Source organism: Miniopterus schreibersii (assembly GCF_964146895.1).
Source record: "Miniopterus schreibersii genome assembly, chromosome: 1".
NCBI classification, from domain to species: Eukaryota; Metazoa; Chordata; class Mammalia; order Chiroptera; family Miniopteridae; genus Miniopterus; species Miniopterus schreibersii.
The window spans coordinates 133,937,398-133,962,865 of NC_138101.1; the positions used below are offsets into that span (position 1 = coordinate 133,937,398).

A 25,468-nucleotide genomic window follows, 5' to 3' on the forward strand; every position below is an offset into this window, starting at 1 on the left:
TAAATTTTTAAAAAAAAGACATACCAACTGAACTATATAGATCTTACTGAAACCCAATTCCAACAAAGTTTTAAAATAATTATGAGAGTAAAAATAAAATAAAATAATTATGAGACAACTGGGGAAATGTGAATGCTGACTGATTAGTTGATAATAGTAAAAAGTTATTATTTTAGCATGACATGGTTATATTTAAGAAAAGAGTCCCCATCTTTTAGAGACACACTCTGAAATATTTACAGATTGAAATGATATGATATCTGGTTTTGGCTTCAAAATAAACTGTATGAGGTGGCAATAGATATAGAGGAAGACTGGCCACGAGCTGATAATTGGTAAAGTAGGGTGGTGGAACTGGAAATGCTAAGATGAACAGTATGGGTCCTTGTCCTTTAGTAGCTCATCACTCTAGTAGAAAAGACATTCAGACATGTGAACCAATAAACAAAGCACAAGTGATATACAGAACAGTGTATGTATAAAGTACAGAAATAAGATTAAGAGGTAACTATTCAGCCTTTGGAGTGTGGAAGTCAAGCATTCTAGGCAGAGTTATGAAACTATATGGTATATAAAAGAACTGCAAATAATTAAGTCTACTTTATAGATTAGGTAATAAATAACCTACTTAAGAACTTATGTTGGCATATAAGATGTGAGGTGGTTGTGAATGAGATTGCAGAGGTTAGGAGAAACCAGATCATTACGGGAACTAGGTGTCACTCTCAAGAGTGTGAAACTTGTGATGGAAAGCCACCAAAGGGTTTTGAAACGGCAGTTACATGTTCAGATTTGTAATTGAAATAGATTATTGTGTTGCTCAGAGAGAATAGGTTTGAGCAAAAAAGAACCCTAAAAGTGCATCCTTTTCAAAAGCAATTGGAGAACTGTTAATAAGACGTCAAAGGTACCCACTCTGAATGAGAGAGCCACAGCAGCCCATGAGGTTGGGGGTTAAGTTTTGGGTTGCACAGTTTGTTATCAAAACAATATTACTTCTCACATTGGCTTAAGGTTCCTCAACCTCCTGCTCAGTGGTGATGAAGACTCAACTATACTGTTTCAGAAGTTGTACATACTGACAGATTAGCTTTTCCTTTTCAGAGAAACTTAGACTAAATAAACCTTTCTTCAAAAGCACCATTGACTATCTCAGTTGTTCAATTTTTTAAAATTCAAGTGAGAGATGAAGAATTGGTCAGATCTATTGATGAGATCGGCCCTTGACCTGATTTTATTCAAATTGTATATATGGTAGTTATTTATGTATACGTTAGCAAAACGTGACTTCAAAGTCAGCAAACTACTGATCATGGCTAGCTGCCTGTTTTTTGTTGTTTTTACTCTTCTAATCACTTTATTATTTTTTAAAATTTATCTTTATTGTTGAAAGTATTACAAATGACCCCCCCCCCGCCTGTTTTTGTAAATAAAGTTTGACTAGAACACAGCCATACCCATTTGTTTACATATAGCCCATGGCTGCTTCTGTGCTACAACAGCAGAGTTGTGTAGCTGAAGTAGAGGTTATATGGCCTGCAAAGCCTAAATATTTACTAGCCCTTTTAGAAAGTTTGTCAACCCCAATACTAAATTTACAAAAGTCTCTATATATCCATTTGTGTCTTTTTCTCTGAATTTGTCTTTCTTTGTGAATGTATACCTTTTTCTCATTTTTATCTTAATTTCTCCTATTTTCTGTTCTATTTGATGTCTTATTTGTCTGTTCTTCCTATTTATATTTATGTAATGGAAAATTGTTACTTGCTCTTAATTTTAAAGTGGATAGGCCCAACAGAATGGGAGAAAATGTTCGCAAATCATATATTTGGTAAGACACTTGTACCTAGACTAAAGAAATTTTACAACTAATAATAAAAAGATAATCCGATTTAAAAATGGGCAAAGGATCTGAATATACATTACTTTAAAGATATACAAGTGGCCAATAAGCACACAAAAAGATGCTCAACATCATTAGTCACCAGAGAAACACAAATCATAACTGCAGTGAGATACCACTTCACACCCACTAGGATGATTATAATAAAAATACAGTTAAAAACAAGCGTTGGCAAAGATATTGAGAAATCAAAACCCTCATACACTGCAGGCACTTGGGAAAATGGTCTGGCAGTTCCTCAATGAACTCAACGAGTTGAACACAGAGTTACCACTTGACCCAGTAAGTCATCTCCTATGTATATATCCAAGAGAAATGAAAATATATGTCCACACAAAAACTCATACACAAATGTTCTTAGCAGTATTATTCATAATAGCCAAAAAGTGGAAACAACTCTAATTTAGTCCCTCAACTAATGAATGGATACATGAAACATATCCATCTATATAATGGAGCATTATTTGGTCATAAAAAGGAACAAAGTCCTAATGAAGTCCTAATATATGCTACAACATGGATGAATCTCAAAAACATTACACTTAGCCCAACTGGTATAGCTCCTCTCCTCTACCTAATCACTAGATATTGAAGGGACTCTTTCTCTGAGTAATCTCATCTAGTTCCAAGACTTTAAAAACCATATCCTGCCCTGGCTGGTTGGCTCAGCTGGTTGGAGTGTTGTTCCATGTACCAAAAGGGTGCTGGTTCAATTCCCAGTCAGGGCATATACCTGAGTTTCGAGTTCAATCCCTGGTCAGAGCATGTGCAGGAGGCAGCCAATCAATGTTTCTCTCTCATATTGATGTTTCTTTCTCCCTCTCCCTTCCCCCCCTCTAAAATTAATAAAAGCATATCCTCGGATAAGGATTAAAAAGTAACTATATCCTGCCCAGCCGGGCATAGCTCAGGGGTTGAGGATCGACCTAGGATCCAGGAGATCAGGGTTCGATTCCCAGTCAGGGCACATGCCCGGGTTGCGGGCTGCAGCCAATCAATGACTCTCATCATTGATGTTTCTGTCTCTCTCTTTCTCTCCCTTCCTCTCTTTGAAATCAATAAAAATATATTAAAAAAAAAAAAAAGTAACTATATCCTGATGAATTCCATACTTATATTTCTTTTCTTAACCCAAGTCCTGAGCTCCGGAATGGTAAATTTATCTGCCTTTGTGATTTCTCCTCCTGGATTTCTAACAAGTACCCACAGCCTAATATGTCCAAAATGGTATTTTCCCTCCATATGTTTTTTCAGTCTTGGTAAAGGGTACAATCATCCAACTTACCTGTTCAAGACAAAAACCCAGACACCTTGCTTGATTCCTCTTTTTTACATCTTCCACATCCAAATCAACAGCAGTTCTATTAATTCTTCCTAGAAAACATATCTCACATAAACTACCCCCTCCATTTCTATTGCCACCACTTTGGCCCAAGCAGTCTTGCTTAGATTTCTCCCTTAGCTTCATAGCTGGTCTTCCCGCTTCTACTCTTAACTTCTGTATGATCCATTCTCCACTCAACAGCCAGATTCTCTTTGAAAATTATATATCAGATAATGTCATTTCCTTACTTAAAACCCTTTAGTGGTGTCACACTGCACTTAAAGGAGAATCTAAATCCCTTGCCACAGCCTACGAGTCCCTATACTATCAAGTCTATCTCCAACCTTACCTTGAACTTTTCCTCTCTCCCACTCTTCCAGCCTTACATGTGCATTCATTCTCTTAACAAACACTTCTGTACCTAATTTGTTCCAGGTACCTAGTTAGGCACTGGGCAATACAAATATGATACCTGCCTTTCAAAAGCTTCAGTTCAATGAGAGAAACAGACATATGAACAAGTAAATTAAAACACTTTTGCAGAGTTAAGAGCAAGGTGGGATAGGAGTACAAAGGACAGAGCAAAAATCTGCCTACAGAAATCAGAGGCTTTACCAAAGAAAGAACAATTACTGGCATGCATTTGCAAGATGTCTAGTTGTGGATAAGAGTGCATGTAGTCTATGACCTTGGAACAGAAGAAAGCTATCAGGTACATATAGGCTCTCCAATCCCCAAATATAGTTAGTTTTATCTAGAGGTGAATAAAGAATTCTAAAGGAGCAGCTTGATCAACTATTGGCCAGAGAGTTGTACAGCAGAAAAAATGCCCTTGTCAAGTCATTACAGAGATTGGTGATGATTAAAACACAAACGAGCGCTGGCCGGTGTTGCTCAGTGGTTAGAGTGTGGGCCCATGAACCAAAGGATTATAGGTTCAATCCCCAGCCTGGGTCAGGGTGCGTGTGGGAGGTAATCAATTGATCTCTCTCTTTCTCCCCCCCTTTCCTCCATTCCATTCTCTCTAAAAAGCAATGGAAAAAAATATCAAGTGAGGATTAACAACAGAAAAACCCACAAGTGGATATTTAGATCAACATTCATTCATTCAACAATATTTTGAGTGTCCACTACATATTAAGAACTATCCAAAGAGCTTGATATATAACAATAAACAAAACCAACCAAATCTCTGCCTTCATGAAGCTTACTACATTTCAGTGCCAGATTCAAACAATAAACAAATATATTACATAATGTTAGAGATAAGTGCTATGATGAAAAATCAGGATAAGAAGTAGGAAGTGTTGGGGCTATTATTTAAGATATGAGGGTCAGTAAAGGTTTGAATGAGAAAGGAAAATTTGAGCAGAAGCCTAGTGAGGCAATCTAGACATTACTTGGATCACTTATTTAACTTCACAGATTAGGAAAACACATTTTCAGACATTGCTGACTTCACCAAACTGGCCCTTTACTAAAGTGATGATTAACTGACCCTTTCCGTTTATTTTATCTTGATTATTTGACCATGTGTAATTGGTCCCATGATTAGGTAGGTTAAGATTCAGACTACATATAATTTCTCTACTAATCATTAACTAATCCTGGGTTTAGTTATTAACCAAAGGTCTGCTCTTTCTCTTGTTCATGTGACCTTGTTTACATTTCTCCTTCAGCCCTCAGCTGGATTTTATCTCCCTATAATGTTAAATAGTATCTAAAATGTGATGTTTCACCCAAGCAGGTAAAAGCAGGATGCAGCCAAAGCCTCAATTCCCCTTCCTCTCTCTCCAGAGTTAGTATTGAAGAGTGAACCAAAGAAAAATGAAATCTACTGTCTTTGGCCAGAAAATGACTAAGGCTCCTCTTCATGTTTAGGGAAGGGATACTTTCCTAAGAATGAGATAAGAGTAGAAGAAGCATAGTGATAAAAATCTTAAGAAACGTGCCAAGATAGGAACCCCATGAGACTATGACATAATCTCAGTGGAGAACTGAGAGTAGAAGGGAAAAACCAAAGCTTTTACAATTTAGGAACTCTCTCAAATGGCTCTCCTGACTTTTTCTGTTTTTCTACATTCCTTTTGTTCCTGACCAAGTCAATGGTATGCCAACATATGATGCATCAAGAAAAATATTTTTCTAAAATTCAGGCAACCAATTATGAACACTAAATGAAGAATTAAATATATATGCATTACTAAGAAAGGTTACTGAAAAGTGAGAATGGGAAACAAGAAATCCTTTCTTGAACTTAAGTATATAAGTGAAAGGTTGAGAGACCACTAAATCTATTGTTTGCAGGGTCAGGCCTATATATTCAAATTAATTTTTATTAATTTTTATTTTTTATTTTTTTTTAAACATAACTTTATTGATTTCAAAGAGAGGAAAGGAAGGGGGAGAGAGAGACAGAAACATCAATGATGAGAGTCATTGATCGGCTGCCTATCCTGCAACCCGGGCATGTGCCCTGACTGGGAATTGAATCCCGATCTCCTGGATCCTAGGTCGATGCTCAACCACTGAGCCACGCCCGGCCGGGCTCAAATTAATTTTTAAAAGATTCATTAGTCTACACAGAAAGATGATAAAGCTCCTTAGAACCTTCTTTATTCTTAAAAATTACTTAATAGAATTGGAAACTACAAGGCAAGATGTCAGCTACATAGTGGTTTTTACAGCCTTTCACAGATTCTGGGTCAGTAAAAGTTAACCATTGAGATATATATCATCAGTGAAGAAAGTAAACAGAGCGGCCAATTTCTGTCCATTGTGTACGAAGAGAAGCTTTGATAAAGAATAAGATGCAATTAGAACTTGCCTCGAGAATGTTTCTTCACTTTTGTTTCTCATACCTGAGAGATGTGGCTAAAATGCTGCAAAGCTGTCTCCACAGGGCTTTTGAAGTACTTCTTCTCCTGAGGTTTCAGCTTTGAAGAGAGTAACACAAACATTGAGCATATCCACAATGGGATGAAATAAAACACTGGCAAATGTGGGAAAGGATGTACCACTCCTTCTAAAGCACCTGGTATTATTTCATTGTGCTAAATGAAAAGGCAATCACCACTGCTCTAGATGTAGATTATTATCCTTATCCCATGCTTCTGTAACAGTAGCCACAAATAATTCTATCTATTGTTTACTCCGATTTTTTTTTTTTTACAATTGCTATCTGTGAGTTTTGTTTATTTCTTTCTTTTGAATTTCAGTGCTTAGTCATTCAACTATACTCTTCGTATACTTCCTACAGGCCAGGATAAAATGGTTGGTGCGAGGGGAAGTAAAACTTACATTATCAGAAAGAGCCAGGTGCTTGCAGGCAGCTCCACAAACAGAACATTTTTCTAGGGAGGAAAGGGGAAAGGTTTGGTTTTCATGGACATGAGGTAAGATTTTCCTAAAGTATATGGTAACAGTCAGGTAGGCTATCAAGAGAAGAAAAAATTTAGAATACCATTTGCTAAAAAAGGACATGAGCTTGAGCTCTGTTCTCTAAATCAGCATTTCAAAAGTTGTATGTTGATGACAAGTAAGACTTTTACACTGTACCTCTACCCATCTCCCTCTTTAAAATTACCAATTTTCTTCTGTGGGTGAGGGAGTTCTAAGGCCCCGGCAGAAGTACTGAAGGACATTTACAAGAGTACTGGCAAGAGTGCAAGAGTATCAGTGATTTCAACTTTAAGTTACTCTTTATTATCCCACCTACCTGACAGTAGGCATAGATCATATACTTTAAGAAAACTCCCCAATTATTCCTCCCTATTCTCACTTTGTTAATCTTCCTGATCTTGTTTTGAAGCTCTCCTATTCTTATTTTCTAATTAACCCATTCTGAAAGATGAGAAAATTAAAATGCCTAATCTTTCTTTGTAAGTTGAAATTTTAGTAGTAGTGCCGGTTATGAAGATAAATGCCATGTCAGGAAAAACCATCACATGGCATATGCTTCACTGAGACAAACTGCTCCAAAGTGAGCTGCTGTTACTATAGTCAAAAGCTTTGTTACATTACCAGATAATTTTAAAAGGTTATGAGGTTCACATAGAGCAGCCATTTTCATCTCATGGCACATAAACTGATTACTAAAATTCTGTGGCATACCAAAAAATATTTTTGCCGATCAGACAAAAAAATAGGTATAATTTTGATTCATTCACATTAGATGGCTATTGTTGTGTTGGCTGTTGTCATTTTTTTATTTGACAATCCAAGGGGAAAGAGGCCAGTGCCCTTGACTAGTCAGGTATTGCAGGTTTTAAAAATTCTTGCAGCACATCAGTGTGCCAGAGCACACCAGCTGAAAATCACTGATATACAGAAAAGCTTCTCCAGAGGCTACCTAACCTGACTCTTCTTTCCTTGGGGATTAAAGGTTTTTCCCAGGCTTCCCTCTATATTATTGCTAGAGTGAGGTAGTAAATGCAAATCATTCTTCTGTTTAAGACAAACACAAAACAAACGAACTTCCACAGCTCTCCATCACCTGCAGGATAAAGTTCAGGTTCTTTAGCCTGTAATATAATCTTCCATTATCTGGCAACTGCCCAACTGTCTAGCCTCATCTATCACCAATCTTATTTTTATGCTCTACAAATCTCAACCATGTGTAGTCCCTTGCACCGTGATTTTATGATATGGTATGCCCTTATACCTGTTGTTCTCTTGAACTAGAATGATCTGCCCTGCCTATGCACTTGGCAAACTCCAGTTTATTAGTCAAAATTTGATTGAAGCACCTGGATGGCATGGCTCAGTGGTTGAGCCAGGAGACCACGGTTTGATTCCCCGTCAGGGCACATTCCGGGGTTGTGGGCTCAATCCCCAGTAGGGGACATGCAGGAAGCAGCCAATCAGTGACTCTCTCTCATCATTGATGTTTTCATCTCTCTCCTCTTCTCCCTTCCTCTTGAAATCAGTAAGACGATATTGAAAAAACCAAAAAACTCTATTGAAGCAACATCTCTTCTATAACATCTCTTCTATAAAATCTTTCCTGATCAAAGTTCCATATCCTAAGACCCTCTTCTGGTCTTAAAACACCTTAAATTCAAATCTCATTTCTAAGACTTAACAGCTTCAAGAACTTGGTCAAATCATTTATCCTATCTGAAGCAGTTTCTCATTTGTAAAGTGGGTCTATTAATAATTACCTTGTAAACAAAGAGGGGCCACATGCTAACCTGACAAGCTCAGGGAAGGCCTGTGTGGCAGCCTTGCAAACTCAGAGACCTAAAGTAACCACAAAAGATGGTCTGAAATTTAAACTTTTTTTTTTTTTTTTTAATATGTCTTTATTGATTTCAGAGAGAGGGAGGGAGAGGGAGAGAGATAGATAGAAACATCAATGATGCCCGGCTGGGCGTGGCTCAGCGGTTGAGCGTCGACCTGGGATCCAGGCGATTCGGGTTCGATTCCTGGTCAGGGCACATGCCCGGGTTGCGGGCTGCAGCCAATCAATGACTCTCTCATCATTGATGTTTCTATCTCTCTCTCTCTCCTCCTCCTTTCCTCTCTTGGAAATCAATAAAGATATATTAAAAAAGAAAAAAAAGAAACATCAATGATGAGAGAGTCATTCCTCCTGCATGCTCCTACCAGGGATCAAGCCCACAACCAGGGCATGTGCCCGACTGGGAACTGAACCTCGATCTCCTGGATCACAGGTCGATGCTCAACCTCTGAATCACACCGGCTGGACTGAAATTTAAACTTTTTAACAAAAAGCAGTTTATGGCAAGTAGTCATGTCCTAGTCTAGAATCTTCCTTGACAAAAGTCAACCTTTACCTTAACTGAGCCTGTCTATTGTCTTCTGCATATACCATACCACACCTTTGGAATGTTCAGGATAACTCCTTTTTCCTAGACCCCTCAGGGCACAACCAATGCAGCAGGGTGTAGACCATAAATCCTCATTGTTATTGCTATGTTAATTGACTGTTAACTAGCCTATACCCACCTATGAAAAGATGTGTCTATCATTTTACTTTTCATCCAATCCCAGAAGTCCACCCCCCCCCCCTTGCTTTCTCCCTAATCTATCACCAATGGATTTCATGTAACCCACTTACATCTTCTTTTTATTGTAATGTATAAAGTAAGGTGCAAAACTGCCATTCTCTGGAGCATTACCTCAATCCATTGAGATTTTGCTTCCTGGCAACTGTCAACAGTTTGGCTCAAATAAACTCACAAAAATTCTCTATAGGTTTGAATGTTTCTTACATTGACAACCTCATGGGATTGTGGTGAGAATACATAAAATTAGAACCTGTGAAAATACTCTTTAAAATGCAAAGGTATCACCACTACCACCACTGTTACCGGGGAAATGGGGAGACCTTGGTTCTTGTCTTCTTGCAGGAAAGATTTCAATCAAAAGACAAAGTGTAGAAAAGCAAGAATTTATTGGCCACAGCAAAAATATACTTAGGACGGTGAAACAAGGAAGAGCATAGAAGTAACAGGAGAGCCTAGGCTGGGCTGCGTTGGCTCACTGAGAAGTCAGAGAGAGAGAAGGGGGGGCCTTGGAGACAGATTCAGAGGTTAAGCCCTAGACAAGCTGCTGCTGCCCATTGCTCCCCTGGTTGCAAGTCTGGAGGGGACCCCTCGGAGGGGAAAAGGAGATGGTGCTGGCATGCTGCCTTGGAGGAGGGGAGGAGTGGGCATGGGCATTGGGACTTCATTTTCAGGGGTTTTAAAGGCTGGGCATTTAGGGGAGGTCTTGGGGGCGGATCAATAGAATATTCATCAGCTTTACGCTGATGTACCAAAATGAGGTTTATTCTTAATTTGTCTGTCCTTGGGTGTGGTTGGCAAATGGCGCTAATTGGATGTTATCTGTCTCCAGGAATAGGGTGATTTAAGCTATCTACCCTCTGGCTGGGGAGGAGAAATGCAAACCATTTACTCTCAAATGTCCTTGGTCTGGGGAAAATAGGACTTACTAGGAGGCTGCAAACTGCTGTTTAACTGTCTTAGTTTCCCTATTCGGCTTGTCCTGGAATTTTCCTAGCTTCTTACTAGGCAATACCACCACCACCATCATAATCATTTCTAATCAAATTGATTTCACAGGCTAGACCACTTCCAATTAGAAATGGCTCTTGTTACCAACCAAACTTTCCCCCGTTTCTATTCCTCCTCCTCATTATTTTTTTTAATCCTCACCAGAAAATATTTTTTCCATTGTTTTTCAGAGAGAGTGAAAGAGAAAAAGAGAAACACTGAAGTGAGACACATCTATTGGTTGCCTCCCACACTTGCCCCAACCAGGGTCAGGGATCAAGCCTGCAGCCAAGGTACATGCCGTTGGCCAGAACCGAGTCCAGGACCCTTCAGTCTGAGGGCTGACGCTCTAACAACTGAGCAAAACTGGCTAGGGCTCTACCCATTTTTTTACCTTTTTTCTAATCAGGTTGATAATCTTGTGGCTTTCTTACTGCCACAGGCTTCAAAACACTAACAAATAATGGGTATTCCATTAGCTAAATCATTATTAATAGAGTCCTCCAATTTCCATAATCAACACTTTCCTACAGTATCCATAACCACCTTTGGTGTACTAAGTGATTTTTATCCCAAGAATCACAGAGAAATGGTTAATCATTTCCAGGTTAAAAACATTTTTGCCTGAATCTGAAAACAGTTAAGTCAGGTAAGTCACTCACCCGGAGTCACACACTTCTTACAGAAAATATGGCCACAGCTGGTGACAAAGAAATGGGCCCCATCTTTTCGGAAACACAGGTTGCAATGAAACCAATCCATTCTGCAGCAGATAAAGGAAAAGTAGGAATAACCTGGGGCAGAATAGAATTAAAGCTGTTCCAAAATCTACATAACAATGTTTGCTTCGGTCCCATCTTACTGATATGTAGGCATATTATTATGCATATTCCAACTGGTTGAAAGGAAGCTACATATAGCTCTGAAGTGAAAAAAAGCAGACTGCAGACTATGTTATACCATTTTTTATAAAGAAATATACATATTTAGAAAAGTAATAGGACAACGACGAGATTCTTTTTGAATGGTATGATTATGGGGGGGGTGTGTTACCTCTCTGTTTTTTATGTTTTCCTGGCTCTTTGGATTAATTCATAATTAATCTCTTAATTAAAAAAAAAAAAAAAGGAACCATCCATTTCTTTCCTAATAGTTTCCTATGATACTGCGAGATGGAATCAGGAGCAGTGGACCAAATATAGATAATATATGGGCCACTTGGGATACATTTTAACTAATGGAAACATGGTTTGTGAATAATAATGTTTTCTCAGCTTGTATTCTTTCCCTTCTACTCTACAGAAAAACTCAGAATCATAGATTTGGAAGGGGCCTTGAAAATCATTTAACATTTTGTCCAATCCCATTATTTTCCCAAAGATATACCTAATGTTCAATGAAATTCAATGACTTGTCCAAAGTTCTACTTTATTTAGTGGCAGCTCTGGAATTAGAACTCAAGTCTTCTTACTCCGTGTGTCAAGTTCTTGCTATCACATTAAGTAAGTCTTTGTGTTAGACATGGCAACCTTATGTCCCATATTTTCTTCCAATACTAATTCCATATAATTTGTTAAATATATAACTATGTAAATGTGAGTTTGTAAGATTTTTAAATTAAGAAATTGACATGTCAAAAATACAGAACTGTAGTAATACATAATGAGCTGTAATTACTTACATATTTAATGAGTTCATATGCTTAATTTCATGAATATACTATTTAAGAATATCGGCCCACGTGGCCCACAGGGCCTCATAGTCCCCCTAGCCCAGCGCTGCCACGGGGTGCGGCCTCCCCCATCGGTTGTCACCAGCGCTGCCACTGCGGTGCGCTCTCCAGGCCCAAAGGGCCCATACTGCCCAGGCGCCAAGAAAGACGCCTTGGGCCTGCCACGCTGTCTGTGGACAATTCCACAGTAATGGATCAGTGTGTCTTCTGAGGCATGGAAGAAAACAAGGAAAGGCCTAAATGGCTGCGGCAAAACAACTTTCCCGTGTTTCAGTCTCCTAAAGCCTGTAATTTCAAAGCGCGAAAACAGAAACAGAACCCCCAGAATGAAGATGCTGTCAGCCTTTGCAGTCTCAACATAAGTGAAGGAAGACAAGGAGGCAGGATGCTGACCAACTTGGCCATTAGCTCTGTATTTAATAATTATCAATAATCTTCAAAAACAGTACGATCTCTAAGATCTGGTTAATTATATACTTGCGTGTAAATGGTTCAAAAGCTGAGCTTTTAAGCAACTCTGGGTTTGAAACATAGGTCCTGCCATTTTGGCTTCAAAGAACTTGTGGAGCCTATCTTGAGCCTCAGATTCCTCATATATAAAGGGGGACATTAGTAGGTGTGAGTTCACAGGGCTGTCATGAGGATTAAAGGAGATGATGGTTCAAAAAAATTTTTTAAAGGATATAATATCTACTAGCTTGATTTCCTTTGAAATTAAATTGGGAAAATAAAAAAAATTTTTTTCCCCCCACCGAAGTGTTTTCTCTAAAAATTAGTTTTAACATAGCTTATGGAGAGGTTTGCTAAAAGAATGATGGCTAGTTTGAACCACGTTTTAAATTTTTTTCACGTAAATTAAGATTCACGATAAAAACTTAATCAATGCAAACGTATTACATATTCAAAGCCATGAGCTTCAGATTTCAATTTGTTGCTCACTATACAGTAACTTCTAACAGGAAGGGAGTCAACAGAACTACTGAAAAGGCCCCACTATATATGCCCTGATTTGCTTAGAGGCAGCAACAACAATTTTAGTCAAATGAATTGGCCAGACGAACCCCTATAAGGGCAGCTAACAAGGTTTGTGAGGGCAAGACTTGCCTGGTTTCTCCGGGTGAGAGGGATTTGGCTGAGTCTTAAATTTACCAGTAGTTCCTTTACAGCCCGACTGCCCGCCGTGATCCCAGAAGACTGCAGCTCTCACCGAAACCAACCAGCTCTCCTCAGGACGTGCTGCAAATGGCGGGAAATTTTACAGCGAGCTTCCCATGGGCGAGAGCAGCCAGCGACTGCGCGCGCGGGGCGGGGGCGGGGCCAGCAGTGTGCGGAGCGCGTGGGCGGGGCCCGCAGGCGCGTAGTGAGGGCGAGGGCGGGCCTCCCGGGGCTCGGCCGGAGGGAGGACTGCTCTACGTTTACTTGGGAAATCTACTTCATTTAAGACTGGGAACAAATAAAGAATGTGACCTAATCCCATACGTGTTACTGTGGAAACAACGAGGTGAAAATACTGTAAACCTAATACTGGTCCAGTAGACAATGACACGCTAGAAAATTGTGGTCACAAAGCAAATGAAAACTTCACCCTAATATTTTTATGTTTTTTTTCCCCGGGCCTGCTACTTATTTTAAATATGCTTTCATTGATTTTACAGAGAGAAGACGGGAGAGGGTGAGAGAGAAAGAAACATTGATGAGAGAGAATCATCGCCCATCATCACTCAAAACCAGGACAGGGAATCGAACCAGCAACCCCTTGGTGCAGGAGACAATCAACTGAGCCGCACCGCCAGTCTGAGGCTGCTAAGTTTTTCAAAGTAAACACTTTGGGCCCTGCAGGTTCAATCTAATATTTTTAAATGAAATAAAGAAAATAATAGATGTTTTGAAAGAACAGCATAAATCAGAATTACAAAAGCTAAAAAGTTATATGGATAGAAAAAGTCAGGTATTAAGTGAGAACTAAGAAATCACAGGGGGAAAAATATAAATTATTTTTTGTTTTCAGAGATAAAAATGAGAAAAAAAGTACAATTAAGGGCTGAATTTTTTTTTTTTTAAAGAAAAGGTTTTAAGAGGAAGTGATAAAGAAAACAACTAAGAGATTTTACAAACACACATCCAAATATATTTATTCCCCCAAGGGAAACCAGAGTGATGTATCAGAACAAATATTTAAAATGAAATTTTGAGAAAATTTTCCTGAAATTAAATAAAAAGTAAGTCTACATATTGAAAGGGCATATTGTATATAGGAGAAAACTGACCCAGGATAGTCAAAACTGAAAAAAATAAGACCTCTTTGAGCATCCAGGCAAAAGATGCTAGTCACTTATAAGGAAAAGAAAATTAGATTGGCATCAGACTTCTCTACAACAGCATTTTATGCTAGAAACAAAGAAACAGCATTTTTAAGATTTTTTAAAACAAAATATAATCCAGGAATTTTATATCCCCTTATACTATTTTTAGGTATAAAGGCCACTTACAAAATGAACTTTTTTCTGAGCAATCCACTAAGTAGTGGTTCTCATACTTTTTGGCCTCAGAACTCCTTTACTTTTTGTTTAAGACAACTTTTTTTTTTTTAGTCCTCACCAGAGAATATTTTTCCATTGATTTCTAGAGAGAGTGGGAGGGAGGGGGAGAGAAAGAGAGAAACATTGATGTCAGAGACACATTGATTGGCTGCCTCTCGCAGGCACCCACCCTGATTGGACTGGGGATCGAACCTGTAACCCAGGTGCGTGCCGTTGGCCAGGAATTGAACCTGGGACCGTTATGGTGTGTGGGCCAACACTCTAACCGCTGAGCTACACCAGCCAGGGCAGAACTCCTTTACATTATAAAAATTATTATTATTATTATTAAAATATATCTTTATTGATTTCAGAGAGAGGAAGGAAGAGTGAGAGAGAAAGTTGAAACATCAATGATGAGAGTCATCATTGATCAGCTGCCTCCTGCATGCCCCCCTGACTGGGGATGGAGCCTGCAACCTGGGCATGTTTCCTGACCGGGAATCGAACCACGATCTCCTGGATCCTAGGTCGATGCTCAGCTGCTGAGCTACGCCCAGCTGGGCTACACTATAAAAATTATTGAAGACCCCTCCCCAAAGAGCTTTTGCTTATATGGATTGTATCTATCAACATTTACCATATTAACAACTAAAATTGAGAAATTTAAAAATATTTATTTATTAATTCATTTGAAAACAATAATAAACCCATTAAATATTAACATAATTTATGAAAAATAACTATACTTTCCAAAATAAAATAAATTTAGCAAGAAGAGTGGCATTATTTACAGTTTTATAATGTCTTACTGACTTAATATAAATTATCTGGGTTCTCATATCTGCTTCTGCGTTGACTCTGTTGCAGTATGCTGTTTTGGCTGAAGTGTGTGAAGAAGATCTTGACTCACCAAAATATGTAGTTAGAAAAGGGAGTAGTATTTTAATAGCCTATTCAGATCATTGTGAACATTTTTTTTTAACCCTCACCCAAGGATATTTTTTCCATTGCTTTTCAGAGAGAGTGGAAGGAGAGAGGCAGAGAGAAGCATCGATGTGAGAGAGACACATCGGTTGGTTGCCTCCCACAGGCACTCTGACGGGCTGGGGATCGAGCCTGCAACTGAGGTACGTGCCCTTGGCAAGAATAGAACCGAGGACCCCTCAGTCTACTGGCCGATGCTCTAACCACTGAGCCAAACCGGCCAGGGCATATTTTAAAGAGAAGCTTACTAAAATATGTAGGGATGGAATGATATCAGGAATTTTTTAAAAAATACTTCAACAAAGCAAACAAAAGAAATGGGGGTGGTGCTGGTGCAGATAAAGCAATGTGGCAAAATCTTGATAATTGTGGGCTCTGGGTAATGATTGGGGTATGTGTTCACTGCACATTCTCTCTACTTTTGAGTATGTTTGAAATTCTCCATTATACAAAATGTTTTATTACTTTAAATTGTATCTATTTTTGATAGGCAAATTATTTACTAAGTGAAAATTAAAAGGTATCAAAGAACATACAATGAAAAATTTGTCTTCCTTTTTCCTGTTCCCAGCCACCAAATTTTCATTTCCAAAGGCCATTAATAGTGCTTGTTCTTGTGTGTCTTTTCATAGATCATTTGTATATTTACAAATATATACACACACAAATATATTTATATTCCATTTTTCCACACACACAAATGGCAGCATACTTTATAATCTGTTCTATACCTTTTTAAAAAACATTTAATTTTATCATTTCAGACTTACAGAAAAGTGCAAAGATAGAATAATTCCTGTTTATTTTAAACCTGGCTCCCCAAATGTTAACATTTTACCACATTTGCTGTTCCATTTTAGAATGTTTCAGACATAATGCCCCATTTCCCATAAACAAGTACATTCTCTTGCATGTACATAGTACCATTACCAAAATCAAGAAAGTAACATTGATATGATACTATTATCTAATCTAGAAACCTTATTCAAATTTCACCAATTGTTCCATGTATGACCTTTATAGAAAGAAAGAAAGAAAACATGTTTTCCTATCCAGGATCACATGTTGCATTTAGTTATTTATGTAAAAAAAATTAAAACACAAGTTTATAAATTGGAAAGTGAAAGCCCATCACCCTTGGTCTTATTCCCCAAAGACAAACATGGTTGACAGCATTTATACAAATGTTTCCAGAATTTCTTTCAATCCATATACCAACAAACAACACAAATATATGTTATATACATGTATACAAAATGTGATATTATACATAACTCTACAGTTTGTTTATTGTTAATATTTATTTTTTATCTTTATACATGATTCTTTTTAAAGATGCTTTAATTATAATTAAATTATACAATTATACATTAATTAAATTGTTAATCGATCCCATATGGATGGACACAGAGTGCTTTCAATTTTTAACTATTGCAAAAATATGCTGTATTAAACATCTTTATTCATTTATCTTTGAGCAACCATGCAGTTATTTCTAAAAGCAATTTTTTACAAGTGTTCATCAATTACATACATTTTATAAATGTATCTTAAATCCATCATCTTTTCATTCTTGTAATTCTTGCTTTCCTTACGTCCCTCTTTTTTTTACTCCCTGGCCAGGAATCAAACCTGAACCTTTTTGGTGCACAGGACCACGCTCCAACCAACTGAGCCACATTGGCTGGGCCTTTTAGTTCCTCTTTATTCCTTGCTTTGAGTACTCTAATTGCTCCCTAACTCTAGATTTGCCCAATTCCATTGCATCCTATCCCTGCTGCCAGATTCAATCACTATTCTGCCTAAAACCAGCCAACACTTCCAAGACAATTTACTGAGCATGGTACTCAAAACCTTCATGATCTACGTTTCTTTTTTGCATCTCTTAATGTTTAACCAAAAGCACTGTGCACTTCAGTCACATTGTATTTAAATCATGCTCTCTCACCTGTGTGCTTTTGTGCAAACTGTTTCCTTTGCTTGGCATATCATCCTGATTAACTTTTATTTGTCCTTCCAGGCTCAGATCAGAAATCACTTTCTCCAGATGCCTACTCTGCCCTGTCCACGAAGGGCATTCCCAAGGCATCCTTTGTAGATCTCTCTCAAGGCCTTTGTCCCACCGTGTTATAATTGTTAACTTCTCTCTCTCTTTAACCAGACAGAGACAATATCTTCACTTTGGGACTACAGTCCTTCCACAGTGTCTGATCTGTAGTAGGTGCTCAGTAAGTATTTGATAAGTGATGAAATAATAAAGGAAATAATGGAATAGTAAAGTAAAGGGAGATCTTGCCTTGCTTCCAGATCCACTTTAGCATACTCAAACAGGAAATTCATTTCAATGGGAAAAGAGAAATTTCAGGATAAAATGAAGATCGGTGGTTATATAAAGTTGCCACCACTTGGTACTATAAGACAAGGATCCATTTGGCAATTAAATTATCCATTCAACAGGTATTTCCTGAGCAAATGCCACAGACCAAGCACTATTGTAGCCACTGGGGATACAGCAAAGAAGAAGAAAAAGTCTTGGGTCTCCTGGCTTCTGGGGCTATATCAGGGCAATTTTACTTGAGCTCCTACTATATCCCAGGAACAGAGTTAGGTGGGGATAGGGGTGAGGTGCAAAGACGTAAGAATTATCTATCCCTTCAAAAAGCCTGTGACCTAATAGGGAATCCAACCAAATGTATATACAATTTCACCCACTACAAAGCAGAATATGTGTTCATTTCAGAAACACTAATTCACCTAGCCAATAAATAGTATTGAGCTTCTATATTATGTACCAACTGTACATAGTAACCGATATGGCTCTTTCCTTCAAGCCACTTCCAGTATAGGAGAAAAAGACATTTTTTAAAAACCTCACGAATAAATATATAACCATTAAATACATTAAGTACTGTCATAAAAGACAAAAAGACCAGGAATTATGAGAGCATCTGGAAAGGCTTCCCTGAGGAAGTATGAAATGCTGTGAGAACACAGAGAAAAGAAAGATCAGGTTAATTTTTTTTTAAATTATATCTTTATTGATTTCAGAGAGAGGAAGGGAGAGGTTGAGAGAGAGACAGAAACATCAATGATTAGAGAATCATTGATCGGTTGCTTCCTGCACACTCCCCCCCCCTCCCCCACACACACACTGGGGATTGAGCCCGCAACCCAGGCATGTGCCCCTACCGGGAATTGAACCACAATCTCCTGGATCATGGGTCAGTACTCAACCACTGAGCCACGCCGACTGAGTGAGATCAGGCTAATTAAGGCCGGTTTCCTAGAGGAATGAGTATTTGAATGAGCTTTAAACAACGCAGAGGTGAAGGGGAGGGACGTTCCAGACAGGAAAAGCATCAGTAAAAGCATCTGCATGGGAAAGTACAGGGTGGTCCAGTGTGACTGAGTGAGACATCAAGAGGAATGGTGAAGGAAAAGATGTTATGAGAAAAACAGAGAGATGGATTGAAGCCTCTATACATGAGTCTAGACTTTATTTTCTAAGCTAGTGGTTCCCCCAAGCAATAGACAGATCCATCGAATTAGAATCTCAGAGGGAACTGTACCAGAGGAGAAGGTCAACCTGAGAATTTATTAAGCACTATCCCTGTGCCAAGTACATATTTTAAAGGTTCCGCAGATGATTGTGATTCCTGCTCAGCCAGCCTTAGAAACCACTGCTGTATACAATGGAGAACCATCCGAAGTTTTGAGCAGGAGAGAAACATGATCAGCCCCATATTTTATAAAACATAACTCTGGGGCCAGAATGAAGGGATGGAAGGTCACATACAGACACGGAGATTAGTTGGTAGGCTAGTACAATAGAAGAGATATGGGTAGTTCTAGAATAGGGTAGTAGTTATGGGATAACAAGACAGCTGTGAGACAATTTTCAGAGACAGAACTCACAGGACTTGGTGACCAATAGGATATGGGGCTACAAAGGGAGAGGGAGGGAAAAGGTGAAGTCCTCGGGCCTTTGTGGCTAAGAGCATGATGCTATGAGAGCACTAAGCTATGGCCATGGTTTGGAACGGGGAACACAGGAAAAAGAACAGCTTTGCCTGGGGAACTGAGAGGAATTTGGTTTAGAACCCAAGGACTGGTATGACCTAATGGGGCTAATACCAGGACTCAGAGCTGGGTTCTATATTGTTCTCATTCTAAGCACCCTTTCTGAGTATATGAACTATAATTTTTTGGAAGCTTTCTTCTGCTCCTTGTATCATCTATGTTTGTTATTGTCTATGGCTTTCATGTCGGAGCTTTCCTCACATGTCCAGGGATCATTTGTTGAGCAGTCCAGGTAACTAAGTTGAACCTGGACTTTGGGAAGAGAGAGAGAAGGGGGGGGAGGGAGAGAGACTCATGACAGATTGGTTCATGCATTTAAGGAGGTTGAGGAGTTCTGCCATCTGCCATCTGCAAGCTGAAGAGTCAGGCACGCTGGTGGTATAATTCAGTCTGAGTCTAAAAGCCTGACAACCAGGAGAACCATTAGTTTAAATCCCAATCCAAAGGCTAGAAAAGAGGAGATGAGACATCACAACTCAACCAGGCACATAGGAAGCAAAAAAAGGGCTTGTTCTTTCTTCCCCTGCCTTTTGTCCCATTCAGGCCCTCAACAGATTGGATTATGCTCACTTACATGGGGAGGGCAATTGACTTAATTGAGTCCACCAAATCAAATACTAACTCATCTGGAAACAACCTCACAGGCACACCCAGAAATAATGTTTAATCTGGGTATCTTGTGGCCAGTCAAGTTGACACATAAAATTAATCATCACAGCTCTTGAGGCCTTGAGGTCCTTGAAGGCAGATAGACTTTGTTCACCATTATATTCCCAGTATCTAGCACAGTAAACAATTGATCAATATTAACTGAATATGTTAATGAAATTAACTGAGCACACCCAGTTATACATAATCCAATTTCTATTAGCATTTTTTTCTCCATTAATCTAATAAACTATAATGTTAGAAATTTCCTGAAAGACTATATTCTCTTACTATGGGTTTTATACTCTACATCAGTGAGCTCCACACTATAGCCTGGCAAAAATTTCAAGTGATTGGGTCCATACATTTTCACCTAACTAGACTTTTGTATTTCCTTCCCAATTTAGCTATGCATTTCTAATATAGAAGATCACAGTTAATTATGATATGAGAAAGAGGTAAAAATAAATAAAGATACAGTTATTAAAAATTGGTCTTATGGACATTTCCAATTTGTAGCTAATTTAATTATTGAATTCCTTTTAAAAACAAAAATTTTAACCCTGGCCAGTTTGGATCAGTGGTTAGAGCGTCGGCCTATGTAGTGAAAGGCCCCGGGTTTGATTCCAGCCAAGGGCACGTACCTTGGTTGCGGGCTAGATCCCTGGCCCTAGTCAGGGCTCGTGCAGAGGCAACCAATCGATGTCTCTCTCTCACATCAATGTTTCTCTTTCCCTTCCACTCTCTCTGAAAAGTAATGAAAAATAAAAAATAAATAAATAAAAAAATTTTAGAAAACTCATAATGAAACCAATTTAGTGCTCATACATTCTTCAAAATGTTGTTGCATTAATAAAATCATTTGAAACAACAGCTGTCCACAGATCAAATATGGAGATGTGGTCAAGAAAACTAAGTATCTTTTGCTCAATTTTGATAATTATATGACTTTCTTTATTAAGATTGCAGAATTGCCTCTCCATGTAACTATTCTGAAATAGCTTTTTCTTTTTTACATTTCTTAACTTTAATGAAGGTTAACTAGATTGAAAGAGATGCCATTTTATATTGAGCAGCACATTGTACAACTTCTCACTGTTCTATCTCAATTCTATAAAAAGGAAAAATAAATAAACTTAAAAAAATTGGTTTTAAGACAGACAATTAAAGGCATAGTTTTCACCAAATTAGCCACTCTAGTTTTTGGCAGTCCCACAATTAGGACAATCTTGGATGCAAGGCTTGGAAGGAAGTATTCTTTGTAAAATCCTCCTTTGGAACTTAGAGTTTAGGTTTCCAATAATTGGCAGTAAATAATTAAAATTTATATTGAAAATATGCCTTTACTTTTTTTTTTTTTTAATTCTCACCCAAGGACATTTTTTCCATTGCTTTTCAGAGAGAGTAGAAGGGAGAGAGAGAGAGAAAGAGAAACATCGAAGCCCTTGGCCAGAATGGAACCCAAGACCCTTCAGTTCGAAGTCCAATGCTCCAACCACTGAGCCAAACTGGCTAAGGCTGCCTTTACTTTCTTAACTAATTCAATACTCAATAACTATTGAATAAATATGTATTTATTAAGTTCCTTCTATATGCTAAGCCCTGCTCTAGGCATTAGGGTGATAATGGTGAAGAAATAAGCCAAGGTTGTTTTTTTGTTTGTTTGTATGGAAAATTTTAAACATATACAAAACCAGAGAAGATAGTGTAAGGGACTCCTATTTACCCACCGTCCAGCTTAAACATTATCTGCTCATAGTTGCTATTCTTTCATTAATAATCTACTTCTCCATCCCTCTTCCTATATTATTTTAAAGTGAATCCAAGATATATTATTCCATCCATAAATATGTTGGCAAATATTTCTAAAAGATAAGTATTCTAACCATGGCGATAATATCATTGCCCCACTTTTAAAAAATCCATTAATCTGGAACTTACATGCTAATAGGAAGGACAAACAACAAAGAAACAAGCAAACAAACAAATAATATAAGGTAATGATGATAAAAAACAAGGTCTGGTTGATGGAATAGAGACTGATTTTCTATTGGGTGGTCAAAGAAATTCTTTGTGAGTAGCAACATTTGCTGAGGGAAGTATATAAAATGAGGGAGCAAGGCGAGTGACTGTGTGGAGAAAGAGTGTTCCTGACAGAGGCTCCAGCTAGTGCAAAACCCTCAGGCAGAGCTCAGTGTTCAAAGAATAGTAAGGAGGCCTAGGAGTCTGGGAGTAAATGGAAGAAAGAGCAGCAGGATATGATTTTGGAGTGGTCACCGGGGCGATGATAGAGACACTTTTAGATTTAATTCTAATTAGGTGTGATGAGCAGCCATCGGAGGGTTTTGAGCAGAGGAATGACACGACCTGACTTATGATTATAAAAGATCATTCTGGCTACTGTGTTGACAATAGTGTGTAGGAGGCCATTTGTAGGAGAACAAGTGTGGAAACAGGGACACTAATTAGTAAGCTATTGAAATAGTCCAGGTGAGAGCTGATGGTGAGGTGGTGATCAACTAAGATGCTACGTAGCAGTGGAGATGGTAAGAAGTGATTCATTTCTAGATAAATTTAAATCTACAGTTAATAGGATTGGTTGACAAATCAAATGTAGGGTATGTGAGAGGAAGATAAATCAAGGCCGACTTTAAGATATTTGGTCTGATCAATTAGTGCCATGTTCTAAAATGGTGAATACTGGAGGAAGAGCAGGTTTGGGGGGGTATGCAGGCTCTGGACACGTTAAATTTGAGATGTTTAGTAAATATCCAAGCAGAGCCCGGCCGGTGTGGCTCTCCTGGAACCTATGATCCAGGAGATCACGGTTTGATTCCGTCAGGACACATACCCAGGTTTAGGGCTTGATCCCAGTAGGGGTCCTGCAGGAGACAGTCAATCAATGACTCTCTCATCATTGATGTTTCTATCTCCCTTTCTCTCTCCCTTCCTCTCTCTGGAATCAGTAAAAGACATATTTTTAAAAAAATATCCAAACAGACATCAAATAGACAGGTAAGATAGATAAGCTGACTCTAGAGTTTATGAGAGAGATGAGGGCTGGATCTATATACCTGGGAAATACCAGTGTAGAGATGCTACTGGAAGTCATAAGACTGGATGAGATCACCCAGTTAATGAGGGCAGGTAGAGAAGAGGAGGGGCTGGGAAGAGAAAAGGATCAGCTGAGGGGCCTAAGAAGAGATGAGTGAGAAAGGGGAAAGCTAGGAGAGTGGATGCCCAGGAGCCATGCTGCTGTGAGATCAGTAAGATGAAGACTGAAAAATGACCACAAGATTGTGGTGACTATCCGTATGTGACTATTGGTGACTTTGGCAAGAACTGATTCAGCAGAGTGATGGGAATGAAAGCTTAAATGTAGTGGATTCAAGCATGAATGGAGGTGAAGAAGCGAAAACAGGGGAGAAGAGAAGTTGGGTGGCAGCTGAAAAGAAATATTGAGCCAAGGGAAGTTCTGTTAGGTTTTTGTTGTTGTTGTTTAATGGAAGCTATTACAGCATGTTTGTGGGCTTACAGGAATAATCCCCTAAAGAGCGAAAAATTGATGGTGCAAGAGAGAGGAATAATTGCAAGAGCAAAGTCCCTGAATAGGTGAGAGAGGACAAGGAAGCTCGTGCACAAGTCAGGGAGATACATAGGAGCACAGACAGCACATCCATTTCTATGGGAGGGGAGTCAGAATATGTGGGTAAATCAATAGGCAAATTAACAGAATTAGTGGTTAGAGGATGTGGAAGATATCTTTCTGCGATTTTTAATTTTTATTTATTTTTCTAATTTATTTTTTAATTTTTATTTATTTTTAAATTTTTGTTTAAAATATTACAAATGTCCCCTTTTCTCCCCAATGACCCATTCCACCCCATCCCCCTCCCCAGTGCCTCTCCCCACCATTGTCCGTGTACTTGGGTTGTGCATATATGCATATAAATTCTTTGGTTACTCTCTCCCCCTCCACCCACCCGCCCTCCTCCATCCCTCTGACATTCATCAGTCTCATCTATGCTCCTGCGATTTTTATTTTCTCCATGAAATAATAGGCAAGACGGTCAACTGGAAGTGAGGATTTTGGGGATGGTGTTTGTTTTTTGGGGTGGGGTGGGGATGTAAATGGAAAGGTCAGCTGACTACAGGACAATGTTAGGATTGCTGGGCATTGTTGAAATCCTGCTCGAGATCTGTGCTCTATGTGAAATAATCTTCAAAGTCAAATCTTTGATCATGTTTTTTTTCCTCGTTCTACAATCCAGCTCCTCTTCAGGCACTGAAAGCTACACCTCACTACAGTGAGTCCATCAGTCCATCCGTTATTATTTAATTAATTATTTATTATGCCTTATTGCACATCACCTTTTATTCATTCATTCATTCATTCATTCAATCAATCAATCATATTTATTGAGTGCCAGTCACCACTTTAGTTACTGGTGTTACAGAAGTGAACAGAACAAATTTGTGACCTCAAGGAACTTACCTTCCACTATCCTAAAAGATATAAGCCCTCCTGTAGCATCAGGCTTTGTTAAGAAAACAAAATTCCATGGACATAAAAAGTTTCATCAACTGTGGGAACAATTTATTATTTTTTGGTGTATTAGCCATAGTTCAGAGGAGAAAGGCATATCTCTTTAAAATGTTAATATTTGTAGTTGATAATGATAAAAGGCATTTGTTGGGTACCTAGCTGCTTTTGTATTGTTAGATTTAAAAGCAGCTGTGCTTTCTCAATATGTATTGCATTGTCAGAAACAACAGCAAATTATTTTTTTTGAGCTATAAATAAGGATTCCTCATTTTACACTTTCTACTGTAAGTTTTTAATTTATTATTATTTTTATTATTTTTTAAAAATATATCTTTATTGATTTCAGACAGAGGAAAGGAGGGGGAGAGAGAGAGATAGAAACATCAATGATGAGAGAGTCGTTGCTCGAGCCCACAACCCGGGCATGTGCCCTGACCTGGAATCGAACCCTGATCACCTGGATCCTAGGTCGACGCTCAACTACTGAGCCACGCCCTGCCGGGCTCTACTGTAAGTGTTTAAAATTAAATAAATAAATAAATAGATATGAGCCCTCATCTTTGATAGAGAGTAATCCTCAGTGAAAACCAATTAAGATATGGAAATTTTCATATTTAAACACTCGGAACTGGAGTCACCTAAATCCTTATAATACCAAGGCCCAGTGGCAGATTGGGCCCAGCCAGCCAAGAAGTTAAGGAAGTGCAACC

At 38.5% G+C, this 25,468-nt stretch overlaps 1 protein-coding gene across 3 annotated transcripts in view; it reads right to left on the reverse strand.

Annotated features, from left to right (window-relative positions):
- RNF212B (ring finger protein 212B) overlaps positions 1 to 13,274 on the reverse strand; it is a 28,939-nt gene extending 15,665 nt beyond the window's left edge. The window contains exons 1-4 of one of the 3 annotated variants that reach the window (XM_081141991.1): positions 13,083 to 13,274; positions 10,909 to 11,009; positions 6,528 to 6,580; positions 6,089 to 6,163 (exon numbers count right to left, since the gene is read on the reverse strand). In XM_081141991.1, coding sequence (XP_080998117.1) covers positions 6,089 to 6,163; positions 6,528 to 6,580; positions 10,909 to 11,008 — 228 coding nt within the window. In that variant the 5' untranslated portion in view covers position 11,009; positions 13,083 to 13,274. The remainder of the gene's footprint in view (positions 1 to 6,088; positions 6,164 to 6,527; positions 6,581 to 10,908; positions 11,010 to 13,082) is intronic. The other 2 variants (XM_081141993.1, XM_081141992.1) reach the window with 2 other exon arrangements.
- Positions 13,275 to 25,468: the final 12,194 nt, after the last annotated feature.